Here is a 24,795-nt window from a genome sequence, read left to right as displayed (position 1 = left end):
TTGGAAGTGTTCTTGCGCTTGCAAAGGGGATCCCTGGGGAAGAACTAAGGCACCCTTTGGAAGCACTGAACAAGTTTATTCCCATACGATTAGACCCGCTCCCCGCGTCAGTCTGGCCGACCGTCCCGACCTTCGGAGGTCCCTAAGCCGAGCCGCTGCTTCCTTCCTCCAATAGTTATTTGATCCAACACCTGCTTTTGAATTCTTAGGACGCAAAAAGACTAACTTCTTATATTGAGCGCCCTCCAGCGGGCGCCAGGCCCTGTGCCGGCGCGGGGGATACACCAGGGGACGGACAGGCTCATCCTCGCCTTCGAGGAGACGACAGTCCGGGCAGGGAGACAAGCATTTAACAACGACTCGCACAATCACTTAAATACAACCGTGGTGAACTGCACAAGAGGGACACGCGGCGATCTGAGGGAATGACAAGGCTGACCTGGTCTGGAGCCCAGGAAGGGCGAGGGTGGACCAGGCAGAGGGAACAGCGCTCTGGGACGCAGGGAGGGTGGGAGGCTATTGAAGAAAAGGATCAGCCGTAGGTGTGATAAGCATTGAGAAGAGGGCCGGACGGAGAGAGCACGAGGCGGGCTTGAAGAGGTAAGCAGTGGCTGGAGCGCAGGGATACACAAGCCAGGACAAGAAGAATGGATTTTGCCTCTCGAGCACCCGTTTCTGTCCCAGAGGTCCCTGAGACTATTTCAGGGGGTATGCGAAGTTTGGCCTATTTTCATAACAATCCCAAACTGTTATTTGCCTTTTCATTCTCATTCTCTAAAAAACGTACAGTGTTTTCCTGAAGCTACATGACGTGTATTGACATCGTCCCCACAGCTAATGGAACGTGTGCTTGTGTCTTCCTGTGTATTAAATTGTTCTCAGTTTTAAGTTCTAGTACAATAAATATCTATAGTTTATAACCCACATAAGCAAAAGCTCTGCAGGGTCCTTGATGATTTTTAAGAGGTCCTGAGAACAAAAATTTTGAGAACTGCTGCTCTAGAGCCCTAAGAAGGTCAATGGCTTTTGTCTTTTCAGAAAGCAGCTGCTCACTGGAGAGAGACTGGAGGGTGCAGGAACCAAGGGTATACAATTTGGGGGAGTTACTACAGTGGCTCAGACCAGAGATGATGGTGGCTTCCCCAGGATGGTGGTGAGTTGGCCTCACTGTGTTTTCTGGAAGAGAAGTGAAAAGGAGGTGAGGAATTCGGGGCAGGGTGACGTGCTCATGGTCAATCCAGAGACAAATGAACATCATGGGCACAGAGGATGGCGGATGATAGAGGCTAACATTTTCTGTGTTTTAAGCCTGGCACTGTGCCAAGTGCTTTTGCTCTTGCATCTTCCAGAGGAGATGCCCTTTCTCTTTTAATCATTCCAAGAGCCCTCTGAGGCTCTGCTGGCCGGAAGGGTAGCCACCACCCACTTGTGTCTGTTGAGCATTTGAAATGTGGCTAGTCCAAATTCACGTGTGCTGCCAGTTTAAAATAAACTCCTGTTTTTGAGGACTTAGAATGGAAAAAACACTATAATTTCTTATACTGATGACATGTTGCCACGATAACATTTTGGATATATTAGATATCTCTTTACCTTTTTAATGCAGTCCCTAGATTATATATTTAAATTTACGTATGTGGTTTGCATTATAATTCTATTGGACAGCACTGCCTAATCAGTTTTTTCCCCCTACACCCAAGGAAACTGAGGTGTAGCATGTTTGAGATGGCAGGATTTAATGCAGGTCTGTGTGAATTCCAAGTCTGGGTTCTGCCCACCAAGCCAGCAGCCTCCCTCCTGGGTGAGGAGTTGGGCAGAGGGGATAAAATGAGAAGGGAAAAATAAAGGAAGGTAGAGTGTCGTTACCTTTTCCACTGAATCCTTGGAAGTTGCCAGGTAGGCAGCTGTGGAGAGAAATTTAGAAGGGATGGGTTGGGGCAGTAGAGGGGCAGAGGGATGGGTGTCAGACTTCTGGGAGGAGGAAGAGAATGTCTGCCAGTCAAGGGTCCCAGTCTGGGTGGGACTTACACTCACCGGCCCAGCCCAGCATGTTGATGAGCCCAAGGAGGAGAAAGGCAGACAGGAAGAGGCCTACGCCATCCTCCAGAGAGGGCCCAGAGAGACCTGGCAGGCAGAAGGGGCAAGAATGAGTCTGAAATTCCCAGGCACCTCTCCCCACACCCCTCCCCGTTTCTCCATATTTCAGGCTCTTACCAGCTACCTGCAGGGTTACCTCGGCGCTGCGCCCCAAGGCGGGCAGGCTGGGGTGGTGGACACGACAGGCATAGCGTGCCCCATGCTGCCCGGTGGTGACCGGGGGCGGCTGCAGGTGTGCAGAGAGGCTCACGGAGCCATCTGAGTGATGGCTTAGGGCGGAGAGCCACCTCTGCCCCTCGGCCTTCTGAAAGCGACCCTCTGGGCCACCCCAGAGCTCCCACTCCACCTCCAGGCCCTCAGAGGGGTAGAAGTGGGACACGAGGCAGAGCAGCTCCGGGGGTGCCTCCCCGGGGGCAGCCCATGTAAGAGGTGCTGGTGTCAGGGTCACCTTGGGGGGCTCTGGGGAGAGAGTAAGAAAGCAGCATGAGGGAATCAATCTACACTGTCCTCTCTCAGAGGCCCTCAGTGTGCCCTCTGGCTTCCCCAATACTGAGGGGTTTGGGTTTTCTCCTCCCAGGATGGGGAACCTGCCATCTCTCCATTGGTGTTTCACAGGAATCTCCATGCCAAAGCCCCCATTCTCAGGGACCCCTACTCCCTCAGATTTGGGAACCTTCATCCCAAAGCCGCTCAGATTCCCAGGGACCCTCTACCCATTGCCCCCCATGACTCTCAGGGACCCCCAATCTGTCTCCCTCTACTCACCCAGCACCCTTTTCTCCACCATCCTTCCCCCATCATGGTGTCCCCATAACCCCAGTGATCACCCTCTACCCACAGAGACCCCTGTCCCCTCACTCACTCTGTACGGCAAGCTCCAGGGTGGTCTGCCCTTGTAGGTACGGCAGGTGTACAGTAGCCAGATAGGTGCCCTCCTGGAAGGGCTGCACTGCAGGCAGCCAGAAGGTCCCATTTCCGGTCCACGGCCCCAAGGGCTCATCGTCATCCCAACCAGCAAATGCCACCGCCCCCTCTCGGGCAGCTGGCATCGGCCCACTCAGCCCAGGGGTCGCAGCCAGCATCAGGTGCCCCTTACCCAGGTGCTGGCGTCGCCATTCCAGCCCAAAGGGAGGGGGACCTGGGGCCAGAGAGGTAGCAGCCTTGGGGGTGGGGGGCGTGTAGGCGAAGCTCAGGTCCAGCAGGGCATCTTGTCCGATTCGGACGCGAGGGGCGGGGGTGTGAGTGAGGACGGTCAGCACAGCTGGGGAAGATGAGGAGAGGAAGGTGGGGAGGGGGAGAGGAAGAAAGAGAATAAAATAGAGAAATGGAGTTACGGGGGGGACTCGACTCTAATTTACCCACCCCTCTGAGGACACCTCCCTTCTGACGCTCACCATCTCCCAGCCCTCCCTGCAAATCCCCTTTGCCCTGGGACTGGGTGGGACCCAGTGAGACTCAGAGTGAGCAGAGGGGTCTCACGGTGAATAGAGGCAGTGAGTGGCCTTGAACCCTTGAAGGCTGCTCGGAACACACAGCCCGTGCTGCACCAGCTCTGGGGTCAGCGGGATCTGAGTGTGCCCTGACACAACCTGAACCAGCCCACCAGCCTCCACGCCCACCTTTGAAGAGCCAGGCCCTTCTTGGTTTGCTGGTGAAGAAGTGATGATTCATGACTGTCAACCCTATGGTGCTATGCAGAGCATTTACTGACTCTGGAAGGTTCTGGCTCTAGACTAGACCTGAACACAGACATCTGTGATCTACTGAGGCAGTATATGCTGGTGGAGTGCCTGGAGCCTGGCTGCCCTGGTTAATCCCCACTCTGCAGCTATTTATATGGCCTTGGAACAGTTACTTTACTCTTCAGTTTCTGAATCTCCTAAATAGGGATAATAATGATGATAGTACCTATCCCATGAGGTTGCAGGGAAGGTTAAATCATTTAACACCTGCTACTCAGACGTGTGCAGTTCCTGATTCTGGATAACAAAGACACCTATATGTGAAAGCTGCTTAGGACAGTGCCTGGAACACAGTATGACTACAAAAGTGTTTGCTGTGATTACAGCCAACCATCTGCCAGACAAATGTAACGTGCCCCAACTCAATAGCATCTCTAGAACATTTCCCCACTCGGCTCCAATGCCCATCTTACCTGCCTTGACCAATGATCACCACCAGCCCCCAGGTGCTAAAGGCAAGCATTTGGAGTCCCTAAGACTCCTTCTTCTAATTAATTCATTCAACTAATATTTATTGAGCACCTAGGATGTTCACGGTTGACGAGAGTGGTAAACAAGACAGGCAGCCCCTGCCCTCAAATTGCATAGGAGACAGATTGCCAAATATAATGTGCTATGTGCTCTCCCCACCAGGCCCTAATTCTGTCTCCCAAATAGATCTTACATGTTTCCTACTCAAGTTCTTATCAATATACATTTGGACAATTACAACAGCCTCCTCTCAGGTCTCCCTATCCTCTATCAGTATCTCTCTCCCTTTCATTTCATCCTCCACACTGAAACCAAATAGCGTGGCTACAAGTCTGATCTGGGCACTTGCCTGTTTAAAAATCCCAGCTACCTAGGAAGCCAGCAACTAAAGGCACAGGCTGGAGCTAGATGGCCCGGGTTCAATTCCTAGCCCTGCTTCTTACAAGTTGTGTGTCCCTGGGCAAATTACCTAACTGCTCTGTGTCTCCTATATCTTCATCTGTGACATGGGAATAACATCAGTACCTAGTTCTTATGGTTGTTGAGAGGAATAAATAAGATTATGCCTATAAAGTGCTTAGAACAGGAGCCGGCATATAGAAAATGCTTAGCTGTTACTATTTTCATTACTGCCATCATCATCATGATGGACTTGCTGGGTATCTTGGGAAAAGGACTTAATCTCTATTTTCCCCATTAGTCCAATGATCTAATCCTTGCCACCTTTTGTAGCAATCAAGTAAAATAACAGGCTTTTGGGAAAATGGCACACACACACACACACATACACACACACACACACACACACACACAAACATACAAAACTCCTGATGGTTCACTATCATTTATAAACTCCAGCTTTCACGGTACTTGGTAATCCAGCCCCCAACCCATCTTTCCAGACTTCTCTTGCACCCTAAGAACCAGCCACATAGAATCCCTTTCTTGCGACCAGTAGAAACTCTAGTCACTGGGCTTTTCTTTGCTTTGGTTCCTTCAGTTTCTAATGTCCCTCCCCCATTTTCTCCAACATCTAACTACTTCATGTCCTTCAGATCTGTTCCACTGCCAGAAATGTCTGGGTCTTCCAGGTAGAAGTAATTTTTTTCTCTTGTGGTTATTTTTTTTTTTTCTTTTGCGGTACGTGGGCCTCTCACTGCTGTGGCCTCTCCCATTGCGGAGCACAGGCTCCGGACGCGCAGGCTCAGCGGCCATGGCTCACAGGCCTAGCCGCTCCGCGGCATGTGGGATCTTCCCGGACCGGGGCATGAACCCGTGTCCCCTGCATCGGCAGGCAGACTCTCAACCACTGCGCCACTAGGGAAGCCTCTTGTGGTTATTTTTATGTAATTTCTTTTTCTTTTTTCTTTTTTTGGCCATGCCACGGGGCTTACGGGATCTTAACTCCCCAACCAGAGATTGAACCCCAGGCCCTCGACAGTGAAAGAGCAGAGTCCTAACCACTAGACTGCCAGGGAATTCCCTATTTTTGTGTAATTTTTAATCCTAGCTTCTAAGGCGTATAAGGTTAAACTTCTCTGAACTTCATGCGATTGTTTTTGTTCAATAGAGTAAAAAAAAGTAAGCAATTTCATTTAGTTTATTAAAATCCAAAAATACAGTTTTGAATTGTAAGAATCAATCTGTAGGATTCATAAACAAAACCTAAAGGTTTTACAGTTCAACCTTAAGCTAACAGTGCTCTTTAATATGGGTTTATGAAGCAATTTTAGACCTGCATCCCACAACCTGGACTCTGTAAAAATACAAATGTAAACACAACAGGGCCAGGACCTGTTGGTAAGGAAATTTCTACCTGTTTTGCAGCTTGTATTATATAGGCTTATGCTTTTCTGTTAAAAAGTGAACGGTAAAAACTATTATAAAATATTACTGGGGCTTCCCTGGTGGCACAGTAGTTGAGAGTCTGCCTGCCGATGCAGGGGACATGGATTCTTGCCCCGGTCCGGGAAGATCCCACATGCCGAGGAGCGGCTAGGCCCGTGAGCCATGTCCGCTGAGCCTGCGCGTCTGGAGCCTGTGCTCCGCAATGGGAGAGGCCACAGCAGTGAGAGGCCCGCGTACTGCATATATATATATATATATATATATATATATATATATATTACTGAAAAAATTTAAACCCAAATCTAATCAAGCCTCTAGCTCTAACTACCAATTTATAGGAAATATGGAGGGAAAAGGAACAAAGGAAATGACAGGATGAGGAAACAATTGGCCAAATATAGAATGTGGGAACTTCTACAGAACAAATGACAAATCAATAGCATTTAAAGGGGTGGGGCAATTACAAATAAAAGAGACTTAAGAGACAAAACTGGGACCTCCCTGCTGGCGCAGTGGTTAAGAATCCGCCTGTCAATTCAGGGGACAAGGGTTCGATCCCTGGTCCAGGAAGATCCCACATGCCGCAGAGCAACTAAGCCCACGTGCCACAACTACTGAACCTGCACTCTAGAGACCGCGAGCCACACTACTGAAGCCCGCGTGCCTAGAGCCCATGCTCCACAAGAGAAGCCACCGCAACGAGAAGCCCGCACACCGCAATGAAGAGTAGCCCCCACTCACTGCAACTAGAGAAAGCCCGCATGCAGCAACGAAGACCCAAGGCGACCAAAAATAAATAAGTTTTTTAAAAAAGAGAGACAAAACTGTTATAGACTGAATGTCTGTGGTTCTCCCTCCCCCAACCCCCCCAATTCAAATGTTGAAGCCTTAACCCACAATATGACTGTATTTGGAGATAGGGACTAGGAGGAGGTGATAAAGTTAATGAGGTCATAAAGGTAGGCCCTAACCTGATAGAGCTGGTGCCCTTATAAGAAGAGGAAGAAACACCGCAGCTCTCTCTCTCCCCTCCACGTGGGGACACAGCCAGAAGGCAGCATCTGTAACCACAAGGGGAGAGTTCTCACCAGACAACAGCCCTGCTAGCACCTTGATCTTGGACTTGATCTTGGACTAAATTCCTGTTGTTTAAGCCCCCTGGTTTATGATATTTTGTTTTGGCAGCCCAAGCAGCTGCAACAACCAAATAGAATATATAGGCCTCTTTTTTATCCTGACTGAAGCAAACAGACTGTGAAATAACATCATTGAGACAATCGGGAGAAATTTAATATGAGCCAGGAGTTAAATGATACTAAGGAATTATTGTTTGTTTTGTTAGGTATGATAATGCTATTGTGTGGGGGGGGGTTGTTAAAGTCCTTATATGATAGAGATGCTTACTGAAGTACTTACGAGTAAAATAATACGATGGGATATACTTAAAAATACTTCCAAAAAAGAATAGAAGTTTGGGGGAGGATAGGTAAAACAATTTGGTAAAATGTAATAACTATACAAGTAGATAATGGGTATATGGGGGGTTCATTTTACTGTTCTCTACTTTAGTGTGTCATTGAAACTTTCTATAACAATTTTAAAAGAATGATGAGAATTAAATACTATACACACAAGTATATTACAAAAGTATATTTCTCAAGAAACATTTTAGAGTATTTGACAATTAATTTGGTAAGAAATAAAGTATAAATGCATACTAGCAAAATTACTGATGATCTGTGACCCTGGAAAGAGTTCATTTTTAACTTTACATTGAAACAACAACTTTCACATTCTTAAATCCCTAATCAAGTAGGAATGCTTGAAAAGGAGGGCTGAACACAGCAGCTAGTTTTCACCCCTGGTGGTGGGTGAGATGCAATAATTTTCTCTCCTGGGCACACGCCCATGGCTCCCTATCTGCACTTCTTTTACGGTCCAAGTCACTTTCTACTCTACAATTACCCAAGACAAATCTGATGGGAACCTTCCTGAGAGTAGACTCTACATCCGGTCACCTTTGTGACCCTTAAAAGTACCCAAGGCCACCCAGAGGTTCTGATTTAATTCATCTGGAGTAAAACTCGGATTTCAGTATAACCTCCAAAAGGATTCTTATTTGCAGCCTGGACTGAGAACTACTGGGCCCTAATTTATTCTTGGTGATAATAAATATTTAATCAGTGAATAAATTAACAAAGTGTCTCGCTTGATTTTTACAACAATGGGAAGGCAGATGGGAAATAACCATCCACATTTTACAGTTGGAAAAGCATATTCAGAGAGAAAAGGACATTCTCACCCCACCTTGTGAAGCCAACAGCCTGGGAAATATTCCTACCCACTAGAGAGAGCTACTGTCCCCACAAGGAGCAGTTTGCCTCTGCCCCTGCCCACGGCGAGGTCTGGGGACTAAGAATGGAGGTTTAGGCAGATGTGAGGGTTTCAGGGTGGGTGCTGAGCCCCGTGGGTGATTCTCTCTCAGTGATGAGGGTGGCAGGGAGAAGGTACTGGGGAAGGGAGGGTGTAGGGTTCGGCTGGGGTTGACCAGCCGGTCAGGCTGTATTGTTTCCATAAAATCGCACAAGACTGAAGGAAGCCGAGGACTCTGTTAATATCCTACCCACCCTCCCGAGAAGACCTCCGAGAAATCCCAAATCCCGGTCATATCTTCCCCATTCTTGCTTTATCGGTCCACTCCCTCCCTGCGCCCCAGCCCAGCAAGGTGCCCGACCCCTGGGCCTCAAACTGCGTCACACAATGCAGTAAGTGGCCCTTGCAGCGGGAACCATTAGATCTGCCGCTTCCCTTCCACGCACTCAAGCCCACCATTCGGTGACCACAGAGTCAGGGCATCATCACGCGCCATAGGGAAGGGGCTGTCAAGGGAGGTCGACGCGCTAGAGCTCAAGAGCCTGCGCTTTGCTGGTTGCCGCAGTGCCGGATGTGGGCGCGGGTGGGGCGCGAAGGCTGTTTTTTTAAACTGGGTGAACCGCAAATGTGGGGGAGCCTAGCAAGATCTAGGAGGAAAGGTGCAAAAATTCCTGTTTCTGAGACCCTCCCAACTCCGTCGCCTAGCGAGTTTCTTAAGGTCGGGTGTCAGGAACCCCCGCCTGGCTCCAAAGCCCCGCCCCAAACCGCACTTTTGTTTAAACTAGGCTGGGACTAGAAGAAGCGGTAGAGACATCTTAACTTCAGCTGAACTGCCTCGATTTATAAATAAAGAAACTGAGACCCGACTAGGGAAATGACTCGCTCAAGTCCACATAGCGAGTTAACGGCTGATCTGGACCCTTAGAATCTACCCGTTTATCTCTACTTCCCCTCGGTAGCTACCTGTTGCCACGGTGATGAGGTCAGGCTCCGGCTGAGGCTCGGACTGTGGTCGAAGGAGGCTGGAGAGGCTGAGGACCGGGCTGGACATGCTGACCATGAGCCACCTCCCATCCAGGGCCCGCGGGCAGCTCTGCTCCGGGGTCAAGCCGCTGACCCAGATCGCCGAGGCAGGAAGCGGGACGTAGTGGCTCATTTCGCAGCGTGGCGCGGGGGCGTCCCGCGGGTATCGCCTGAAGGCGGCTAGGAGGGTGCCCGCGGGGTCTGTGAGCACAGAGAGAAAAGTTGCTGCCGTAGAATCTCCGCCAGGAAAGGGGAGGGGAGGGCAGCGTCCAGGGAATTTTAAAGGTACAGACTACCCGGTAGCGAGAGATTTAAAAGTGATCCAGTTTCATTTTACAGAGGGGGAAACTGAGGCCCGAGGTCACTGTGAGACCTAAAGAGCAGGGGGTTTCGGTGGAGGCGACAGAGTTGGGAGCGAGTCCAGCATGACTCACCATGCACTTTGAGGTAGCGCTCTGGGTCGAGGTCCGGCCGGGGAGGTGGGCTCTCCGAGCTCTGGCGCAGCAGCAGTGCAGAGGGTTTCTTGGACAACCGGCCCCCGCCCGCATCCTCCACGAACCAGCACTCTATCACTGCGGGTCCCGCCGAGACGACGGTCGCCGTGCCTGAGGGGTATGGGCGCGAGGGAGGGGACGGCCCCAACGTCAGGTGACCCTACCTCCTCCACCCCACCCCCAGACGTGGTGGCAGTCATCTCCCACCGCTTCCCTAGGCTAAGAGTCGCGGGGTTCGCTCACCCAGAGCCACAGCGAGGAGCAGGGACACAGGCTTCATGGCGCCGCGATCTTCTCAGTTCCCAAGCCGCCTTTCCCCCTTTCACTTTCACTTTCCTCCAAAGGCCGGCAGGAGGGGCGGAGGAAATCTCCGCTCCGGTTAGGGGAAGGCTCGGGGGAGGCAGGTGCTTCCTCCGCCGGCTGGGCAGAGATCCCGGAACATCCTCTCCAGTTCTGATCTGGGGAACTCAGCCCCGCCCAGCCCTCCTGAACCACCCAGCACCACAGAGTCCGGGAGCCTTCCCACACCAGAGGCACCCCCTCCTGTCCACCCCAACCCCGAATCCACTTCCCTGAGAACCCTTACTCCACCTTCCCCGACCTGGGCCAGGTCCCCAGCAAACACATAGGGGTTTTCGGGAAGGCAATTGAAATGACCAATAAATATTTTAATCACCGTTTTAAAAAAATAAGATTTAAAATAAAACCCTTGTACTCCTACGACTTACTCCTTGTCTCCACTCCCCCACTCCCCAGTGAGAATGGAGTTGGGGGACCCCCAAGGTGGAGGAAGAGGGATTAGGGTAGAAATAAGGGGCACATCCTTTTGGGGGGCAGGGTATGTTCTAGGACAAGGGTGGGGCTCAAAGGCCTGGTCCCCACAACTACGCAAACACAGACTTCAGGTACAGACTACAACCACCTGACCCTCGACCCAGCGACTCCAGGATGCTCAACAAGTCCCCTCTCCCTCCCCCCCACCCCACCACTTGCACCCTACTCGGGAGCTGGGGCTTCAGTGTACCCATCTGAAGGGAAGGAAGGGCTGAGTTCCGGTGATACTTTAGGGAGGAGGGGCTGAGGAGTAGAAAGGGGTGGCCCATGGTGCGAGGCGGTTCCCTCTCCAGAATATATACAAGTCCATAGAGATAGGAAGACAGTAAGTGTGTTGGGAGATCACCTACGGGCCACAGCGCCCCTGGCTAGTGATCCCTAATCCCTCTTCCCGGAAAGCTACCCCCAGTAGCTCGCCTCTTCAGTTTGCTCCTCCGCCCCCACTGAAGCCCATCTCCACCTTGTGGACGCTGGGCGGGGACCAGACCCGTCGAGTGGACGGGGGCGTGGCCCCACTCGCCTCGTCGCCGCTACCCCGGCCGCCGGGGGACTCTCTCTTGGGCTGCAAGGCTGGCCCGGTGGTCCCCCCGGGTCCGGGTCCGGCCCCGCCCCCGCCGCCTAGGCGGTGCCGGCGCTCACAATGTCCCCGATGGCGCATGAAACTGTCTCGCCACATGAACTTCTTGGCGCAGACGCCGCACTCGTAGGGCTTGAGGCCTGTGTGTGTCTTCATGTGCTCTGTCAGGTGATGCTTCATCTTGAACTTTTTGTTGCACACGGGGCAATCAAAGGGCCGCAGGTTGAGGTGCATGTTCACATGGCGATCTCGCATGCTCTTGTGGGAGAAGGCCTTTCCGCAGTGGCACAGAAAGATCTTATTTCCATCCCCACTGCCTGTCCCTCCAGGAGTCCCGCCGGTGCCACCCGGCATGCCCAGGGCCCCTGCCGATGTGCTCCCCAGGGTCACTGCCCCATGTTCAGCTTGGTTCCCTGGTGGCTGGCCTGGAGCCTGTGAGGAGGAGGAGGAGGATGAAGAGGATGGGAAGACTAGGATCTGGTTGCCTTGCATGTCCAGTGGAAGCAGGGGCCTCGAAGGATGGGAGGGAGCATAGGAGGAAGGGGTTGGTCCCCCTGAATCATCAAGCCCTGCCCCAGGACCCCCACCTTCATAGGGGCCAAAGTCATTGGAGGACTCACAGAAATTGACCTGCTCCTCTCCCTTGTCTGGAGGCTCAGACAGGGTCCGGACGTCACTTATGCTAAGGGTAGCCTCAGATCCTCCCCCTGCTGGCACCCCGGAGCCACCCCCCAGCTCTTCATCTTCATCATCCTCACAGGTCAACACCAAGTCTTCCTCCTCATCATCCTCTTCCAGGTCTGGGTCTTGGGGAACGAGGGGCGCTGGTGCTGGGCAGTTTCCACCCCGTTTCACATATACCCAGTGTTTCTGCGGCACAATGCTGGGGGGTGCGTAGGTGGGCCGGCGGAGCCCAGCCCCAGGGACCACTGCACCCCTCCCATCCCCACCGTCATCACACAGCTCATCTGCCTCCAGCAGCAGCTTCCCAGAGGTAGCCCCCCCACTGCCAACCACAGGGGCGGGGAATACAGGGCCACCTCCTTGACGCTCCCTACTGCCCACTGCAGAAGCTGCAAAAGCCTCCTGGGAGGAAGATGAGAAATCAGTGGACTCCCGAGGGCTGAAATAGTTGCTGCTGCTGGGGGACTGATTCTCACTGGCCCGGCTGGAGGCATGGAAGCGTACGGATCCCACAGTGGCAGGGGCCACGGTGCCCCCACTCCCTGAGGTGACCCCAGCACCAGGGACAGTGACCGATGTGGCTGCAGCAGTGGTGATGGTGGTGGTGGTGGCTGAGGCCCGGCCCTCTCGGAGGAGTTCAGTGCACTTATCCACGATGTGCCACATTTGGAGCACAGACCCCACTGTGAGGAAGTTGACAATGTCAGCAGCGGCCATGCTGAGGCGACCAGTATAAGCTGAAGCCAAGACAGTCTCGAAGGCGCCTGGGTCCATGACGCTGGGCAGCGAGATGGAGGTCATGCCCTTGAGTAGGACCTGGTCGTGGAAGTAAGGGGAAGAGGCAGCCAGGACAGCACGATGAGCCCTGAACTCCCGTCCCTGCACTCGGATGGACACATCACAGAGCTGGCCCTGCAGCCGCTGCTGATTGAGAGACTCCAAGAGGGCACTGGTCACCTCGGGGAAGGACACGTGCACTACTGCCGCTGCAGGCAGGGGCAGTGGTGGTGGGGCCAGCGATAGAGGCAGGGGGAGTGCTGCCCCGCTGGGAGACAGGGAAGATGGCTCCATGGTGTGGAGGGAAGGGGTACCCCCCCAGCCACAGGAACAAGGGAAGGAGGAGGGCGGCCGGGGGGGGGTCTCTGGAAAGAAAGAGAGAAGAATGATAACAACCCATAATGACACAGCCCTTTACAGTTTAAAAACATGTTCACACATTATCTGAGTAACTCCCCACAGTGACACTATAAGGTAGGTATTCCTTTCAATTCCATTTGACAGATGAGGAAACTGAGGCTCAGAAAGATTAAGAGATTATCCAAGGTTACACCATTAAGTGGCAGCACCCACAAACGCAGGTGTCCTAACTCCAAATCCAGTGATCTTTCCTTGGACGTTGCAGAAATAAGGTGCTCTTGGGGAGTGGGGTGCCTCCCCTCAGAAATTCCCATTTGCCTGAGAGCCCGACTTTCCAAAATTTACCTTTCTGGGGTTTTGTACCCTTTTCTTGGGAGGGGGGCAGGTTGGCTCTGGTGTTGAAAACCACCCCTCTCTCCACTTCCCTTTAGGGCGTGCCCCCCCACCCCACGGCTCTCTCGCAGGCCACGCACCTTGCCCCCGGTTATCCCTAACCCCGCCCATTTAGGCCCCGCCCACCTCAAGACCCGCCCATGGCTTTGGGCTCCGCCCCTTATCTACCCCCGCCCACATCGGACCCCGCCCCCTTCTGCTCCGCCCCAAGCGCTACTTCGACCTCCTCTCCCACCCGGAAGGCGCCCCCCAACCCCGCGCGTCCCCGCTTACCGGGCCGCGCGCCCCCGGGCCCCCCCGCCCCTCACTCGGCGGCCAGAGCTGCAGCCTGGGCCCCTCCCGCCGCCATCTTGCGCCGACTCCCTCCGCCCTCCGCCTCCGCTCCGCCTCCCGCCCCTCAGGCTTTAAAGGCACAGGCGGGAACCCCGCCCGACCCGCTGGGCAATACTCGGCCGACTCGGCCACTTCTCCTTTAAAGAACAGCTTCTTCCTTCCACCTTAAGGGTACCAGGTCTCTTTCCGCCGCTGAGGACGCAGGACTCGGTTCGGCCGAAGCTCTCATTCCCCTTTAATTCGGTAAGCCTGCCTCTTCCCACTGGCGATGGGTCTAGGCCGTCGCTGACTGGGCTCCGCCCCTGAGCTGTGGCCATTAGCGGGTTTGCGGGATCTAATCGCCCCGGTCTCCCAGCTTCTGACAGTCCCCCTGAAACCCCGCCCCCTACCTCCGGGCCTGGATTGGCTAAATAACCTTGAGTCGGCCCGTGATTGGCCTTTTTACTGCTACCGCTCGAAGTGAGAAAGTAAAGCGCGTTCAGGAGGCTGAAGTACATTTTTTCAGCGCCTGGCAGAGGGCAAGGAGAAGGGCTGAGGGCGAGAAAAACTCCGCGAGAGGCGTGCTGAAGGCAGCTGGAAAGGGCAGATCCAGGGCTATCCCGGGGGAACGGCTAACCCTGAGCCAGAGAACAGCTCGTGCCAATCACCAGCTGGTGAGAGCAGGACAAGGAAAAGACAGGGATACAATAAGAAAAGAACTTTATTGTTTATTAATGTTTCTGTGTAAAACTTAAGCTTTTTTTTTTTTTTAAGAAACCACCAAAAGGCGATTAGCTCAGTCCATCCCTTCCTCAGTCATCTGCTTCCCACCGTCCTCCAAATACTATCCCAAAACATTTTGGAGGCAGGGAGGAGGGGGAGGCAGTTAATCAGAGTCTGAGAGCACGATGATCTCCTCTGGATCGCACTGTGTGGCCACACTCATCTGCGGGGGAGTGAGAGACAGAGAATCAGAGGTCTGGAACACAGCGGACGAGAAGCCAAGGGAAGGACTTATCAGAGAGAGGAGGTGATGAGTGCAGCAGACAGAATACCCCAAACTGAACAATGAAAGAGAATGAAGTCAGGAAACACAGCCTCCCCCTCTTACCTTAAAAGTACCAGGTCTGGAGGGTTGTGTTTGTGGGGTGTGGGACAACCGGGCTGGAAATGGGCTACAGAGGGAGCTGGTCACCAGGCCGTGGCTAGGAGAATCCACCCTCGTGGAGGAATCGGCAACTGGAGCCATGGAAGCCAAGGGGGAAGGCGGGCTGGGCAGAGTATGTGTCTTCTCATGCACTGCCCTTTGCCTTTCCACATAGCTAGAGACAGAAACATATGTGGGTGGAAGGGTATATGGAGACTGAGGATGGAGGGGGAGCTCCAGTTTCTCCCCGCAGACTCCGTTCCACAGTATGGCTCTCAGAAAGCCCCCGCAGTCCCTCCTTGGCTTCCCTCTTTCTCCTCCTTATTGCTGTTACCTCTTTCCTAATGGCCCGGCTTCTGTTTGCTTCTCCTTCCGAGATTTCTTGTGGGGAGGACTGGAATCTCCCCAGGTGTGAGGAGAGACGCCTCCGTTGAAGGAAGTGGAGGTGACCATGGCTGCTCCATTCTCCAAGACAGTGGTGAGGGGGTCTTCTGATTGCTTCCTGGAAGAGGAAACGTCCCTCTCCTCAGGGGAAGGAGTAGTATCCAGGGGCAAGGCTTCAATCTCTAGCTCAAAGAGCTGAGACATAGGGCTCTCTTCCTCCAGGGGCAACTCCTCGAGGTGCTCTCCACTGCTTTCAGCAACTACGCTGGAGGGGGCCGGGGGCTCTTCTGCCAGTGAAGATGGTGACACTGTGAGTCCTTTGTTTTGCTGCTCCCCCAACGACCCGCTGATCCCTTTGCGAGGTTCCAGGTTCTTTTCAGTGGAGATCTGTAGTGGGGACATGGGGCTCTTATCTCCATCCTTCCCTGGAAAAGAAGAAAAGAGGGGAGGGGTAGCAAAAGAACTAGGGGAAAGAAGACTGCTGAGAGGACACTAGGAGTAAGAGGAAGAAGGGAAGGATCTCAAACAGGGGGCTCATGCCCAACAGAGTAGAGGGAACCGACGAGAAGACTGTTTCCTTGACATACCTGCTTCCTCCTCCTCCTCCTCCTCCTCCTCCTCTTCATCGTCCCCCTGACCTTCCTGCATCTGTTCCAGATCCTCCTCTTCTTCGGAATCTGTGGCCTCCTCATCTTCCTCCTCCTCCTCTTCCTCTCCCTCCTCTTCCTCCTCCTCCTCCTCACTTTCCTCATCTTCATCATCAGTCTCAGCCTTGGAGGTGGTAGGGCACTCCTGGGATGCCATCCCACTAGGGCCCTGTAGGGGACAAAGGAGTTTCTCTAGGGAATCCCTTGCCCCAGAGGGGCTGCTTCTTGCATTCCTTCTGCACACGCCATGATCAGTCACCACGTACTCCCTCCTGGCCAGTGCAGTGGAAGGACAAGGTCTCTCTGAAGGGTGTATTCCCTTCCATACCTCACCAGAATCCAAGGAGGCTTTGGAGGGGTCTGCAGAGTGGGAAGAGGTGGCTTGGGGGAGCCGCGCTCTTCTCTTCTGTCTCTCGCCCTCCTCGCTCTTGTCTTGCATCATTGCATACTTGGAGATGACCTCATCCAGCCGGCTCATAGCCAAGCTCCGGTTCTCCCGCAGGCGCCGAGCCAGGGCAGGATCTGACAGTGCGGGATCAATGCCTATGTGGAAAGATATAAAGTCAGTGTACTCACCCAGAACCCTAGAAGAAGGGACTAGAGAGACACCCCCTCCACCACACACCTGACGAATGAGGGTTACCAAGGAGCATCTCACTAATGCCTACCTGGCCTATAGTCATCTGTGAGGTGACAGCCAAAGTTGTAGATGAGATCAAGGTGGCGACGCTCCTGTAACCTGATGCCCACATCTCGGAAGGCATCCTGAGCCATGAGCTGGAGCTGCTGTCGGGGGAGGCCAAGGCTGTGCCGAGCAGCTGCCTTCTCTACGGCCCGCAGTACGTCTCCATAGTCAGGGAAGGTATCAGGCCCTGGCTTGTTGATGAGCCGCTCAATGCGCCTGTTGACCTCTGGGTAGCGGGTACCACGGTAGGGGATGCGCTGCTCTATGACCCGGCCTGTCAGTGAAGAGCAGTCTTTCAGCTCACACAGCCGCCCAAAGAGGCGCATCAGCTTACGCTTCAACCTCGCCTCCTGCAGGTAAGTGGAGTCTGGGTCATCCAATTCTGAGAGATCCAACTCCTTTTCCTGCAGCCGCCGGATCTCTGCCACGTAGAGTGCCAGCAGCTGCTCCAAGCGCTGGATCTGCCGCCGGGAACCATGGGTCCTTGAGGCCTCAGAGGCAGTGGTCTCAGCACTTGTGGGGTCCAAGGAGGGGTCTGCGGGAGGGTTATTCCCAGAGGGCTCACTAGAGGTGGTGGCAGCAGGGGCCAGGTTCAGCTTCTTCTTGGCTGAGTGGGCCTTGAGAACAGTGCAGAGCTCATTAATGTAGACATAGAGCTTAGCTGGCCGGCTCTGGGCCCGAGAGAGGACCCGAGAGAGGATGTTGCAGAACTCCGCCGAGGCCAAAAACAGAGAGTGGGCCCGCTGCTGCCGGTTATAGAGGAACGGGACCACCTCAGGGTGGTCCGCCGTCTGCGTCTTACACAGTTCAAGGAACTGGAAGGTTCAGGAGAAAAAGGGAGGGGGAAAGAGACAAGGGATGGGATTGAGAGAAAGAAGGTGAGGTGGGGTTAGTGGGGAAGAAAGGACAGGAGAGCCAGTCAGCCATCCCCCTCCCTGGAGTACAAGAATCTTCTCCCCTAAAGCTCACCTCTTCAAACAGCTTCTCATTCTCCAACTTGTAGCATTTCTTGCCGCCCGAACTACAGCTTCCTCCAGCCCCATGGGGCTGGGAGGAGCCAGGGGCTTCTGCCCTGGGTGAGGCCGGACTGGGGGGTGGGTGAGAGGGCCCTGGCAGAGCAGCTGCTTCATCTTCGTCATCATCATCCAGCACGATGATGCTGTTAGCGGTGGCCATGGGGGATCAAATCCCCCGGAGGGAGGAAGTGTTGGGGATTTCGTAATTCCTGCTGGAAGGGGATGGGGCCTCAGACAGAGCCCCTCCAGCATAGCCCCATCCCTTCATCTCACACATTTTTCAGTCTTCTTGGGTTTCAAAACACCCAGCCATGCCCAACAGTGTCCTCACTGCCTATCTTCAGCAACCATTAGTACCATATGTTTTTTGGGCCCTTTACTATGGGAGCCCCAAACCATCTGAAAACCTTAAGTCCCACCCCCAGCTCCACCCCTCACGTCGATATCCGGTCTTTCAGTTGCATTTCCCCACTATTTCTCATAGTTGGCAAGTTGATTCTTCCTCTCAACCCCTGGACGACCTCTCACATTGCACTCCAGATTTCCTTGACATCCCCTCGAACAGATACCACACCCCCGCTGGCACCACCTCAGGTGTTTTCCCCTTTCGTTCTCACACACATCAAATCCACATCCTCACTCCATCCTGAAGGTTCACCCCAACTCCGAGACTCTCTGAGGCGAAGAAGGTTCCCTCCCAACAATCCATCCCCCTTTCTCCTACTTAAATTACCTCCATATTCTACTCTCTGATGGCTCTCCTCAAACCGGGGCGTTAGGTTGGAGATATTTCACCTCAAGTCCCCCTCCCTCTCACCCCACCCTAATTCTCCCCATTCTCTTTCTGGGACCTGTAACCGACAGTGAGCCCCACACTGGGCTCTCCTGCTTCCACTCAGATTCCAGCCCTGAGTCCGGTCCTTCCCCTAGATGAGCTTCCCGCCAAGTACCCCTCCCCCAGTTCAGCCCCCGGCCGCCCCACTCCCCTTCAGGGATAGGAAGGAGGGTACCACAGCTTGCCCCTCAGACTCAGCGCCCAGAACCCCCCAGTACCTGTCCCTCGACATTCCCGCCCCCGCCTTCGCTCCCCGCACCGTCCGGCCCCCACCTCAGAAACAGTCTCTCGAGAAGACCCTCGCCGCTGATCTCAGAACCTCGCATGGTTCCCTCCGTCTTCCTTCCCCCTCCCACCGCAGGCCCTACTCCGGACCGGAAGCCGCGGAGTTTCCGGCTACAGGCACCTAGGTGCGGCCATATTGTCGTACGGAATCCAGTCCCCCCCCCCCCCGCCCCCGGTGGCCGGAAGTGACGGTGGACCCGCCCCGCGAGGGCTTCTAAGGCCGCCCACATAGTCTGCGGCTCCCTTCCCCCTGACCTGCAGGGGGCGGAATTGTCCCATCCGGGCGTCCCAAATGCCTGGAGGACGCCATTTTGCTGTACGGCGCTGGCTACGCCCGGATTGGGGCGCGCCGCCAGTGGAGCTCTTTTCACCCGGTGCTTCTGCCACTCCGCCAATCAGAAACTTCCCGCATCCTGGCCCAACTGCCAGCGAGTCGCGTGCCGGGAGGACTGAGCCACCTGTCCAAGCAGGGGAGGGGGGAACGGAACAGGGCAGCTGAGGAATTGGCCCTCCAAGGCTGCACAAGGGTGCATGGAAGGGCGGGAATCTCTTAAGAGGGAAATAAAACTTTTTGCATCCACTGGGCTATTGACAAGACTTCTGGCGCTGCTTTCCTACCTGCCAGGTACCAGTTTCCACGGCTTAATCGAATGCGCCTGTCATTCCTTTCTATGGGCTGTGCGCTCCCTTGTCGCTGTCCAGAAGCTATTTCTACATCCAGTTGCCTACATCTCCCAATCTTGAAGTCATAACACATGCATACAAATGAGCACAACACGCTGTACAAATGTGTTATTATTACTGCTATTGTTGTTGGTTTGCTTTTCAAGCTCCACCACAGAACTAATGACCAACCAAGTAGGTGGGACCTGGGTGGTTCTCCTTCCTTTTCTGGAGGGGATCCCCGAGGCGCAGGCGCTGATGACCAGGAGGCCGCGCTTTGTCCAGGGGCTCCAGGGCCTGAGGACGGGCGATGTGGGGAGGGGGTTCTGAGAAGAATCTGTGCCAATTGCCGCTGTGAAGGCTGTGAGACGAAATGAGGCTCGTAAAATACCTCGAGTCTCTCTCGTCCTCTTCCTCTGAGAGAGCTGATGAAAGAAGGAAGAGAGAAGAAACCGACTTTGACGCCCGCCTCGCCCCCACCCACCCCACCCCCTAACCCAGCTTTAGGGAAGCTGGAGGGACTCGTGGAGGCAGAGCTGGGTCCAAAGGTGAGCTTCTGGGGAAACCGGAAATGTTAATACGGTTCCAACTGCTGAGTTTCCCACCTCCTGCATCCTTGCGAATTCCACAGATGGTGAGCATCTTGCCACTTTCTGGGACCACAGACCCTTACATCCCCAAGCCCTCAGAGTCCCAGAACCTCAAACTCTCCCTTCCATTAAAGAATCCCACACCACTTCTCTCCAGTCATCTAAGCCTATAGTCTTCAAATTGGGGGACATGAAGACTTGCCCAAGGGTACTCGGATTTGGGAGATATAAGGGACTTAATTTCCAGATTCTCAATTTTCCCAAAATTTGTTTTCCTCAGTAAATTCCTGCAGTAGAGCTTCTCCTTCTTCCTTTTCTCTTTTACAATAGACTTTCTCCCTCTTAAAAAAAAAAAAAAAAGGATACTGTAGTTCTCAATCATGAAATCTCCTCGGGATAATGTTACAATGTTTTTTGTTTGTTTGCTTTTTGGTTTTGTTTGTGTTTGTTTTTGTTTTGACCACTGGACTGCCAGGGAATTCCCTTACCTTGTCTTAAATAAAGAGACATGTAACCTGTTTCTTCAAGGCACCATGAGCACCACCTTGTCTATCTCATTTAAAATGTACTTTTAGGTAGTTCCCTGGCAGTCCAGTGGTTAGGACTCTGTGTTGCCAAGCAGGGTGCCGGGGTTTGATCCCTGGTCAGGGAACTAAGATCCTGCAAGCTGAAACAGAAAAAAAATGTACCTTTAATATTAACAATTATGAAAATGTGTACAATCTTTATGCTATTTAATCAGTTCTGCTCACATAATAATTGTAATGATAACCCAGAAGAAATTTTTCTAAAAAACTAGAGTCTTATGGTCACAAGAAAGAAAAATATTTTTCATCTCAATTAATATATATGTTTATGTAGGAAAGAGTGACAGATTGGTCAATAAAAGACTTTCAAGTATAAAAGCATAAAATTGTCTGTGGAGAAGTAGAATGGTAATAGAAGTTCTAGGAGAAAAGAGAATGATGGAAGAAGAAAAGGAAGGATTCCCAATTATATTTTTAAACGAGTGGTGGTGAATATCAAGTCACTCTGATATTTCAACTCCCCTGGACACACAAAAGATTGATTTGTTTTATTTTAAAATGTGAATTTTTTTGTATGCCAGGAATTACATCCTTGAAACAATGTTAATGTATGATGAAAAGTTTTAGGTGCTTACTTAAAAATACTTGAGGAGTATAAACTTTTTCAAAATTAATTCCCGGAGTATAGGTGCAGAAATTTTAAGATAGCTGCTCTCAGCTCTCCAAGTGTCCCTCCAAAGCCCCCATTTCCCCCTTTCTCCCCTCTCACCTCTGTGGCAGGGAAAGAGGACGTTTATAGGAAAGGCGGTCACAGTTCCAGCTCCTCCTCCATCTGAGGTGTTCTCAGGAGCCAGTCCCCAAACTTTGCCCATGGTAACAGCCACAGCAGCTTATAAACAGCCTCCAGCGTCAGTAGTGTCAGGATGAGGACCAGGAAGATAAAGAAGGCCTTGTCCATGGCCTGCCGCAGGGGACCCCTGGGAGGAGAGGGCCTCCGGGCAAACGCCAGGAACACGTCCTCCTCGTCCATGTCACCCTCCTCCTCAGCCCTCTTAACCCGCTGTGTGACAGCTGGCTGGAGCTCGGAGGCTGGGATGGAAGCCCTTACTCAGCCTGGCCAGGATTAAGGGGCGTGGTGTTGGCAAGTCCTGCACCTGCCGAGTTTGACCCTAATTCCCCCAACCAAGAGAAAGAAAGGAGAGGAGGGCCTCTGAGCCTTTGGAACAGTCAGTGCAATGTGAATGGTCTGGATTAAACAATTCCTAAAGTCTGTCCAGCTTTACCGTTTTATAATTCTGTGTTTCGGAAGCTGAAGGCCCAACAGAGACATGCCAGCTGGAGCTGACCAAGTCATTCTGGGCCTCTAAGCTTAAGGCTCAAGGTCTTGGGCCCCTACAGACAGAGTGGGCAAGTGGACCTAGTATGCTAGTCAAGCACCTAAGGCCCTTTTCAGCTTTACATTGGGTGGTTGGGGGGGTGGGGGTGGGACACGCCTAACCTAGGTGGGGGGAGGGGGGAGAGCGAGCATTGGTGGCTACAGTCCGCGCAGGCTCGTAGTTCTTCCCCAGGTCTGTGGGGCCCCGAAGTTGCGGCGCTGAAACCCCGCACTCTCGCTTCGTGACTTTGAAGACGATTATATCAATCATTGGACTGCAGGAGCCAGGGCGGAGGTTTATAAAAAGAGAAAGAACATGATTGGCCAGCGGTGCGAAGGAGAATGATTGGGACTTAACTATTGGGGCAATAATAAGGAAGAGCGAGCTTGTGCGTGAGGGGCGTGGTCTGAGAGTTGCTGGTGGGAAATGTCCAAGAGGCTGTATTGTGGCACGGGTTGAAGGCCTTTTCTTGACCCTGTTCCCCAGGCACTGGCCTGAAAGTTCGTGAGGGAAATCGAAGTCCATATGGAGACCGGCCCACACCCGCCCCGTAGGTGGTGGTTGGGGGGTAGAGTGTGGACAGCGGAGGAAAGGGCCCATAGTGAACCTCATATCTGGAGCCTCTATGGTCTCTTACCTAAACTCCAGTTTGATCTTAAGAAGAAGACATTGTTTTCTTGGGAAGAACTTGTTTACCCCAAAATGGTACAAAGGATGTCACAGGTTTTTTGTTGTTGTTGTTTTTAAAATATTTTTTATTTATTTTGGCTGCGCTGGGTCGTAGTTGTGGCATGCTGACTTCGTTGAGGCATATATGTGGGATCTAGTTCCCGACCAGGGATCGTACAGTGCCCCCTGCATTGGGAGCGTGGAGTCTTACCCACTGGACCACCAGGGAAGTCACAGTTTTGTTTAGAGTCAACTCGTGTTATCGTTTGCTACTGCCACAGGAGGTCATTACAAGTCAAAAAAAAACTGGATCAGGGTCCAAACTAATCATTTATTAGTTGTGTTAATTAAACAAGGAGGCCATCAGACTGAGTGGCTCTAATGTCATGGCGGCCTACTTAAGCAAGCCAAAATCTAAACCTGTAAATGCCTCAAGGTCATGTAATCAAGATGCCACGGGAGGGAATTCCCTGGCAGTCCAGTGGTTAGGACTCAGCACTTCCACTCCAGGGGGCACAGGTTCGATCCCTGTTTGGGGAACTAAGATCCTGCATGCTGGGAGGCACAGGCAACACAAAAATAAAATCAAAACATCAAAACAAAACAAAAAAACACTAAAGGACAACCAATCACACACAGCCAACTAGGCTAAGCTATAGCCAATCAAATAATTTCCTTTCTCTGTTTCCACACTTTCTCCATTTAAGTTTTTCCTCTGGCTGAGGTCTGAGGAGCGCTCATAACCACTTCTGGTTTGGCGCGGCCCCATTTGAATGCATTTTTTGCTCAAACTTAAAATTTTAACATGCCTCAGTTTACCTTTAACAGTTGTATGATGGAGACCTTGGGCCAGTCAGCTGACCTTTCTTTAGTTTTTTTATAAAATTGAAAAAGTCTTGCCTCACAAAGTTGTCAGGAGGGACAAACGAAATAAGATTTTTTTTTTTTGTAAATTATGAAGTGCTGTGTAAACATAATGTATTAATTTCTGATACCCTCACTATGTCTCAGGCAAGTTTGCAATAAGGCCACCCAAACACCTTTATCATCTCCTTATAGTTCCTTCCCCATGGTAGGTTCAGCACTAAGATCTTGTGTAATACATAAACTCAGCACTTTATTGAATTTAAAAAAATTTTTGAAGTAATTTCAAACTTACAGAAAACGCTTAAGAACAGTATCGGGAACTCTGGTATCCTTTTCACCCTGATTCCCCATTTGTCAACATTTGGTTATATTTGCTTATTTCTCTCAACCCCAATATAACCATCTATTATGGGTTGAATTGTGTCCCTTCAAAATTCAGATAGTGAAGACCTAACTCCCAGTACCTCAGAATATGACCTTATTTGGAAATAGGGTTGTTGCAGATGTAATTGGTTAAAATAAAATGAGGTCATACTGCAGTAGGGTGGACCCTTAATCCAATATGACTGATGTCCTTATAAAAAGGGGAAATTTGGACACAGACATGTCCAGACCAGAACATCACGTCCAGACCAGCATACGTCAAGACCAGAATGTCATGTGAATGTGAAGGCAGAGATAGGGTTGATGTGTCTACAAGCCAAGGAACGCCAAAGATTGCCAGCAAACCACCAGAACCTAGGGGAGAGGCATGGAAGAGACTTCTGTCACAGCCCCTCAGAGAGAACCAACCCTGCTGACTCTTTGATTTCTGGCTTCTAGCTTTCAGAACTGTAAGAAAATAAATTTCTACTGTTTAAGCCACCCCGTTTGTGGTACTTTGTTATGGCAGCCCTAGCAAACAAATACACCACCCTAATCAGGAAGTCAACACCACTGTCTAATTATAGGTACAATTCAGATTTCATCAGCTGTCCCACTAATGCCTCTGTCCTTTTTGGTCCAGGATTGCAAATCGCATTTGGTAGTCACATATCTGCAGACTCCTTCAATGTGGGCAGTTCTTCTGTCTTTCTCTTTCATGAATTAGTTTTAAAGAGTACAGGCTTTTCATTTCTG

At 52.1% G+C, this 24,795-nt stretch overlaps 4 protein-coding genes across 9 annotated transcripts; all 4 read right to left on the bottom strand.

Annotated features, from left to right (window-relative positions):
* Window positions 1-55: 55 nt before the first annotated feature.
* Window positions 56-10,452, bottom strand: TAPBP (TAP binding protein). 2 transcript variants are annotated; one of them, XM_022581598.2, is made up of 8 exons: window positions 10,292-10,452; window positions 9,989-10,159; window positions 9,495-9,755; window positions 2,960-3,358; window positions 2,215-2,556; window positions 2,029-2,124; window positions 1,867-1,904; window positions 56-1,176 (listed from the first exon to the last, which is right to left on the bottom strand). In XM_022581598.2, exons 1-8 carry the CDS (start codon window positions 10,326-10,328, stop codon window positions 1,165-1,167), a joined length of 1,356 nt encoding a protein of 451 aa, XP_022437306.2. In that variant the 5' UTR covers window positions 10,329-10,452; the 3' UTR covers window positions 56-1,164. The 2 variants fall into 2 exon arrangements, with proteins under 2 accessions (XP_022437306.2, XP_022437307.2); XM_022581599.2 differs by having other exon boundaries at window positions 2,035-2,124.
* Window positions 10,453-10,624: 172 nt separating this feature from the next.
* Window positions 10,625-14,604, bottom strand: ZBTB22 (zinc finger and BTB domain containing 22). 2 transcript variants are annotated; one of them, XM_022581597.3, is made up of 2 exons: window positions 13,947-14,604; window positions 10,625-13,285 (listed from the first exon to the last, which is right to left on the bottom strand). In XM_022581597.3, the coding sequence occupies exon 2, from the start codon at window positions 13,212-13,214 to the stop codon at window positions 11,304-11,306; it is 1,911 nt and encodes a 636-aa protein (XP_022437305.1). In that variant the 5' UTR covers window positions 13,215-13,285; window positions 13,947-14,604; the 3' UTR covers window positions 10,625-11,303. The 2 variants fall into 2 exon arrangements, with proteins under 2 accessions (XP_022437305.1, XP_089775018.1); XM_089918892.1 differs by having other exon boundaries at window positions 14,171-14,604.
* Window positions 14,605-14,688: 84 nt separating this feature from the next.
* DAXX (death domain associated protein) lies at window positions 14,689-19,061 on the bottom strand. Of its 4 annotated transcripts, XM_022581592.3 has the most exons (8): window positions 18,973-19,060; window positions 17,818-18,076; window positions 16,832-17,663; window positions 16,492-16,706; window positions 16,104-16,332; window positions 15,467-15,941; window positions 15,097-15,307; window positions 14,689-14,931 (listed from the first exon to the last, which is right to left on the bottom strand). In XM_022581592.3, the coding sequence occupies exons 2-8, from the start codon at window positions 18,022-18,024 to the stop codon at window positions 14,872-14,874; spliced, it is 2,229 nt and encodes a 742-aa protein (XP_022437300.1). In that variant the 5' UTR covers window positions 18,025-18,076; window positions 18,973-19,060; the 3' UTR covers window positions 14,689-14,871. The 4 variants fall into 4 exon arrangements, with proteins under 4 accessions (XP_022437300.1, XP_089775004.1, XP_089775006.1 ...); XM_089918878.1 differs by having other exon boundaries at window positions 16,104-16,706; window positions 18,973-19,061; XM_089918880.1 differs by having other exon boundaries at window positions 16,104-16,706; window positions 17,818-18,073; window positions 18,973-19,061.
* Window positions 19,062-19,160: 99 nt separating this feature from the next.
* Window positions 19,161-21,869, bottom strand: SMIM40 (small integral membrane protein 40). The gene is made up of 2 exons (XM_030759811.2): window positions 21,534-21,869; window positions 19,161-20,072 (listed from the first exon to the last, which is right to left on the bottom strand). The coding sequence occupies exon 1, from the start codon at window positions 21,792-21,794 to the stop codon at window positions 21,573-21,575; it is 222 nt and encodes a 73-aa protein (XP_030615671.2). The 5' UTR covers window positions 21,795-21,869; the 3' UTR covers window positions 19,161-20,072; window positions 21,534-21,572.
* Between the last annotated feature and the right edge of the window lie 2,926 nt (window positions 21,870-24,795).

The sequence above is a fragment of the Delphinapterus leucas genome, chromosome 10 (assembly GCF_059928025.1).
Source record: "Delphinapterus leucas isolate spDelLeu-1000000601 "Yukka" chromosome 10, BTC_Dleu_Yukka2, whole genome shotgun sequence".
Classification (NCBI taxonomy): domain Eukaryota; kingdom Metazoa; phylum Chordata; class Mammalia; order Artiodactyla; family Monodontidae; genus Delphinapterus; species Delphinapterus leucas.
Note: the sequence above shows the minus strand (reverse complement) of the source record. Positions and strands in the feature narration are given on the sequence as shown.

Excerpts from the sequence above, each read along its gene's own strand:
- TAPBP (XM_022581598.2), bottom strand. The coding sequence starts at position 10,328 with ATGAAGCCTGTGTCCCTGCTCCTCGCTGTGGCTCTGG. Across the intron at positions 10,160-10,291 it reads GCTCCTCGCTGTGGCTCTGG|GCACGGCGACCGTCGTCTCG; the intron begins GTGAGCGAACCC and ends CATACCCCTCAG. Across the intron at positions 1,905-2,028 it reads GCTGGGCTGGGCCGGTGAGT|CTGCCTACCTGGCAACTTCC; the intron begins GTAAGTCCCACC and ends TTCTCTCCACAG.
- ZBTB22 (XM_022581597.3), bottom strand. The coding sequence starts at position 13,214 with ATGGAGCCATCTTCCCTGTCTCCCAGCGGGGCAGCACTCCCCCTGCCT.
- DAXX (XM_089918878.1), bottom strand. The coding sequence starts at position 18,024 with ATGGCCACCGCTAACAGCATCATCGTGCTGGATGATGATGACGAAGAT. Across the intron at positions 15,942-16,103 it reads GGAGGAGGAGGAGGAAGCAG|GGAAGGATGGAGATAAGAGC; the intron begins GTATGTCAAGGA and ends CTTCTTTTCCAG. Across the intron at positions 14,932-15,096 it reads CCAGACCTGGTACTTTTAAG|ATGAGTGTGGCCACACAGTG; the intron begins GTAAGAGGGGGA and ends ACTCCCCCGCAG.
- SMIM40 (XM_030759811.2), bottom strand. The coding sequence starts at position 21,794 with ATGGACGAGGAGGACGTGTTCCTGGCGTTTGCCCGGAGGCCCTCTCCT.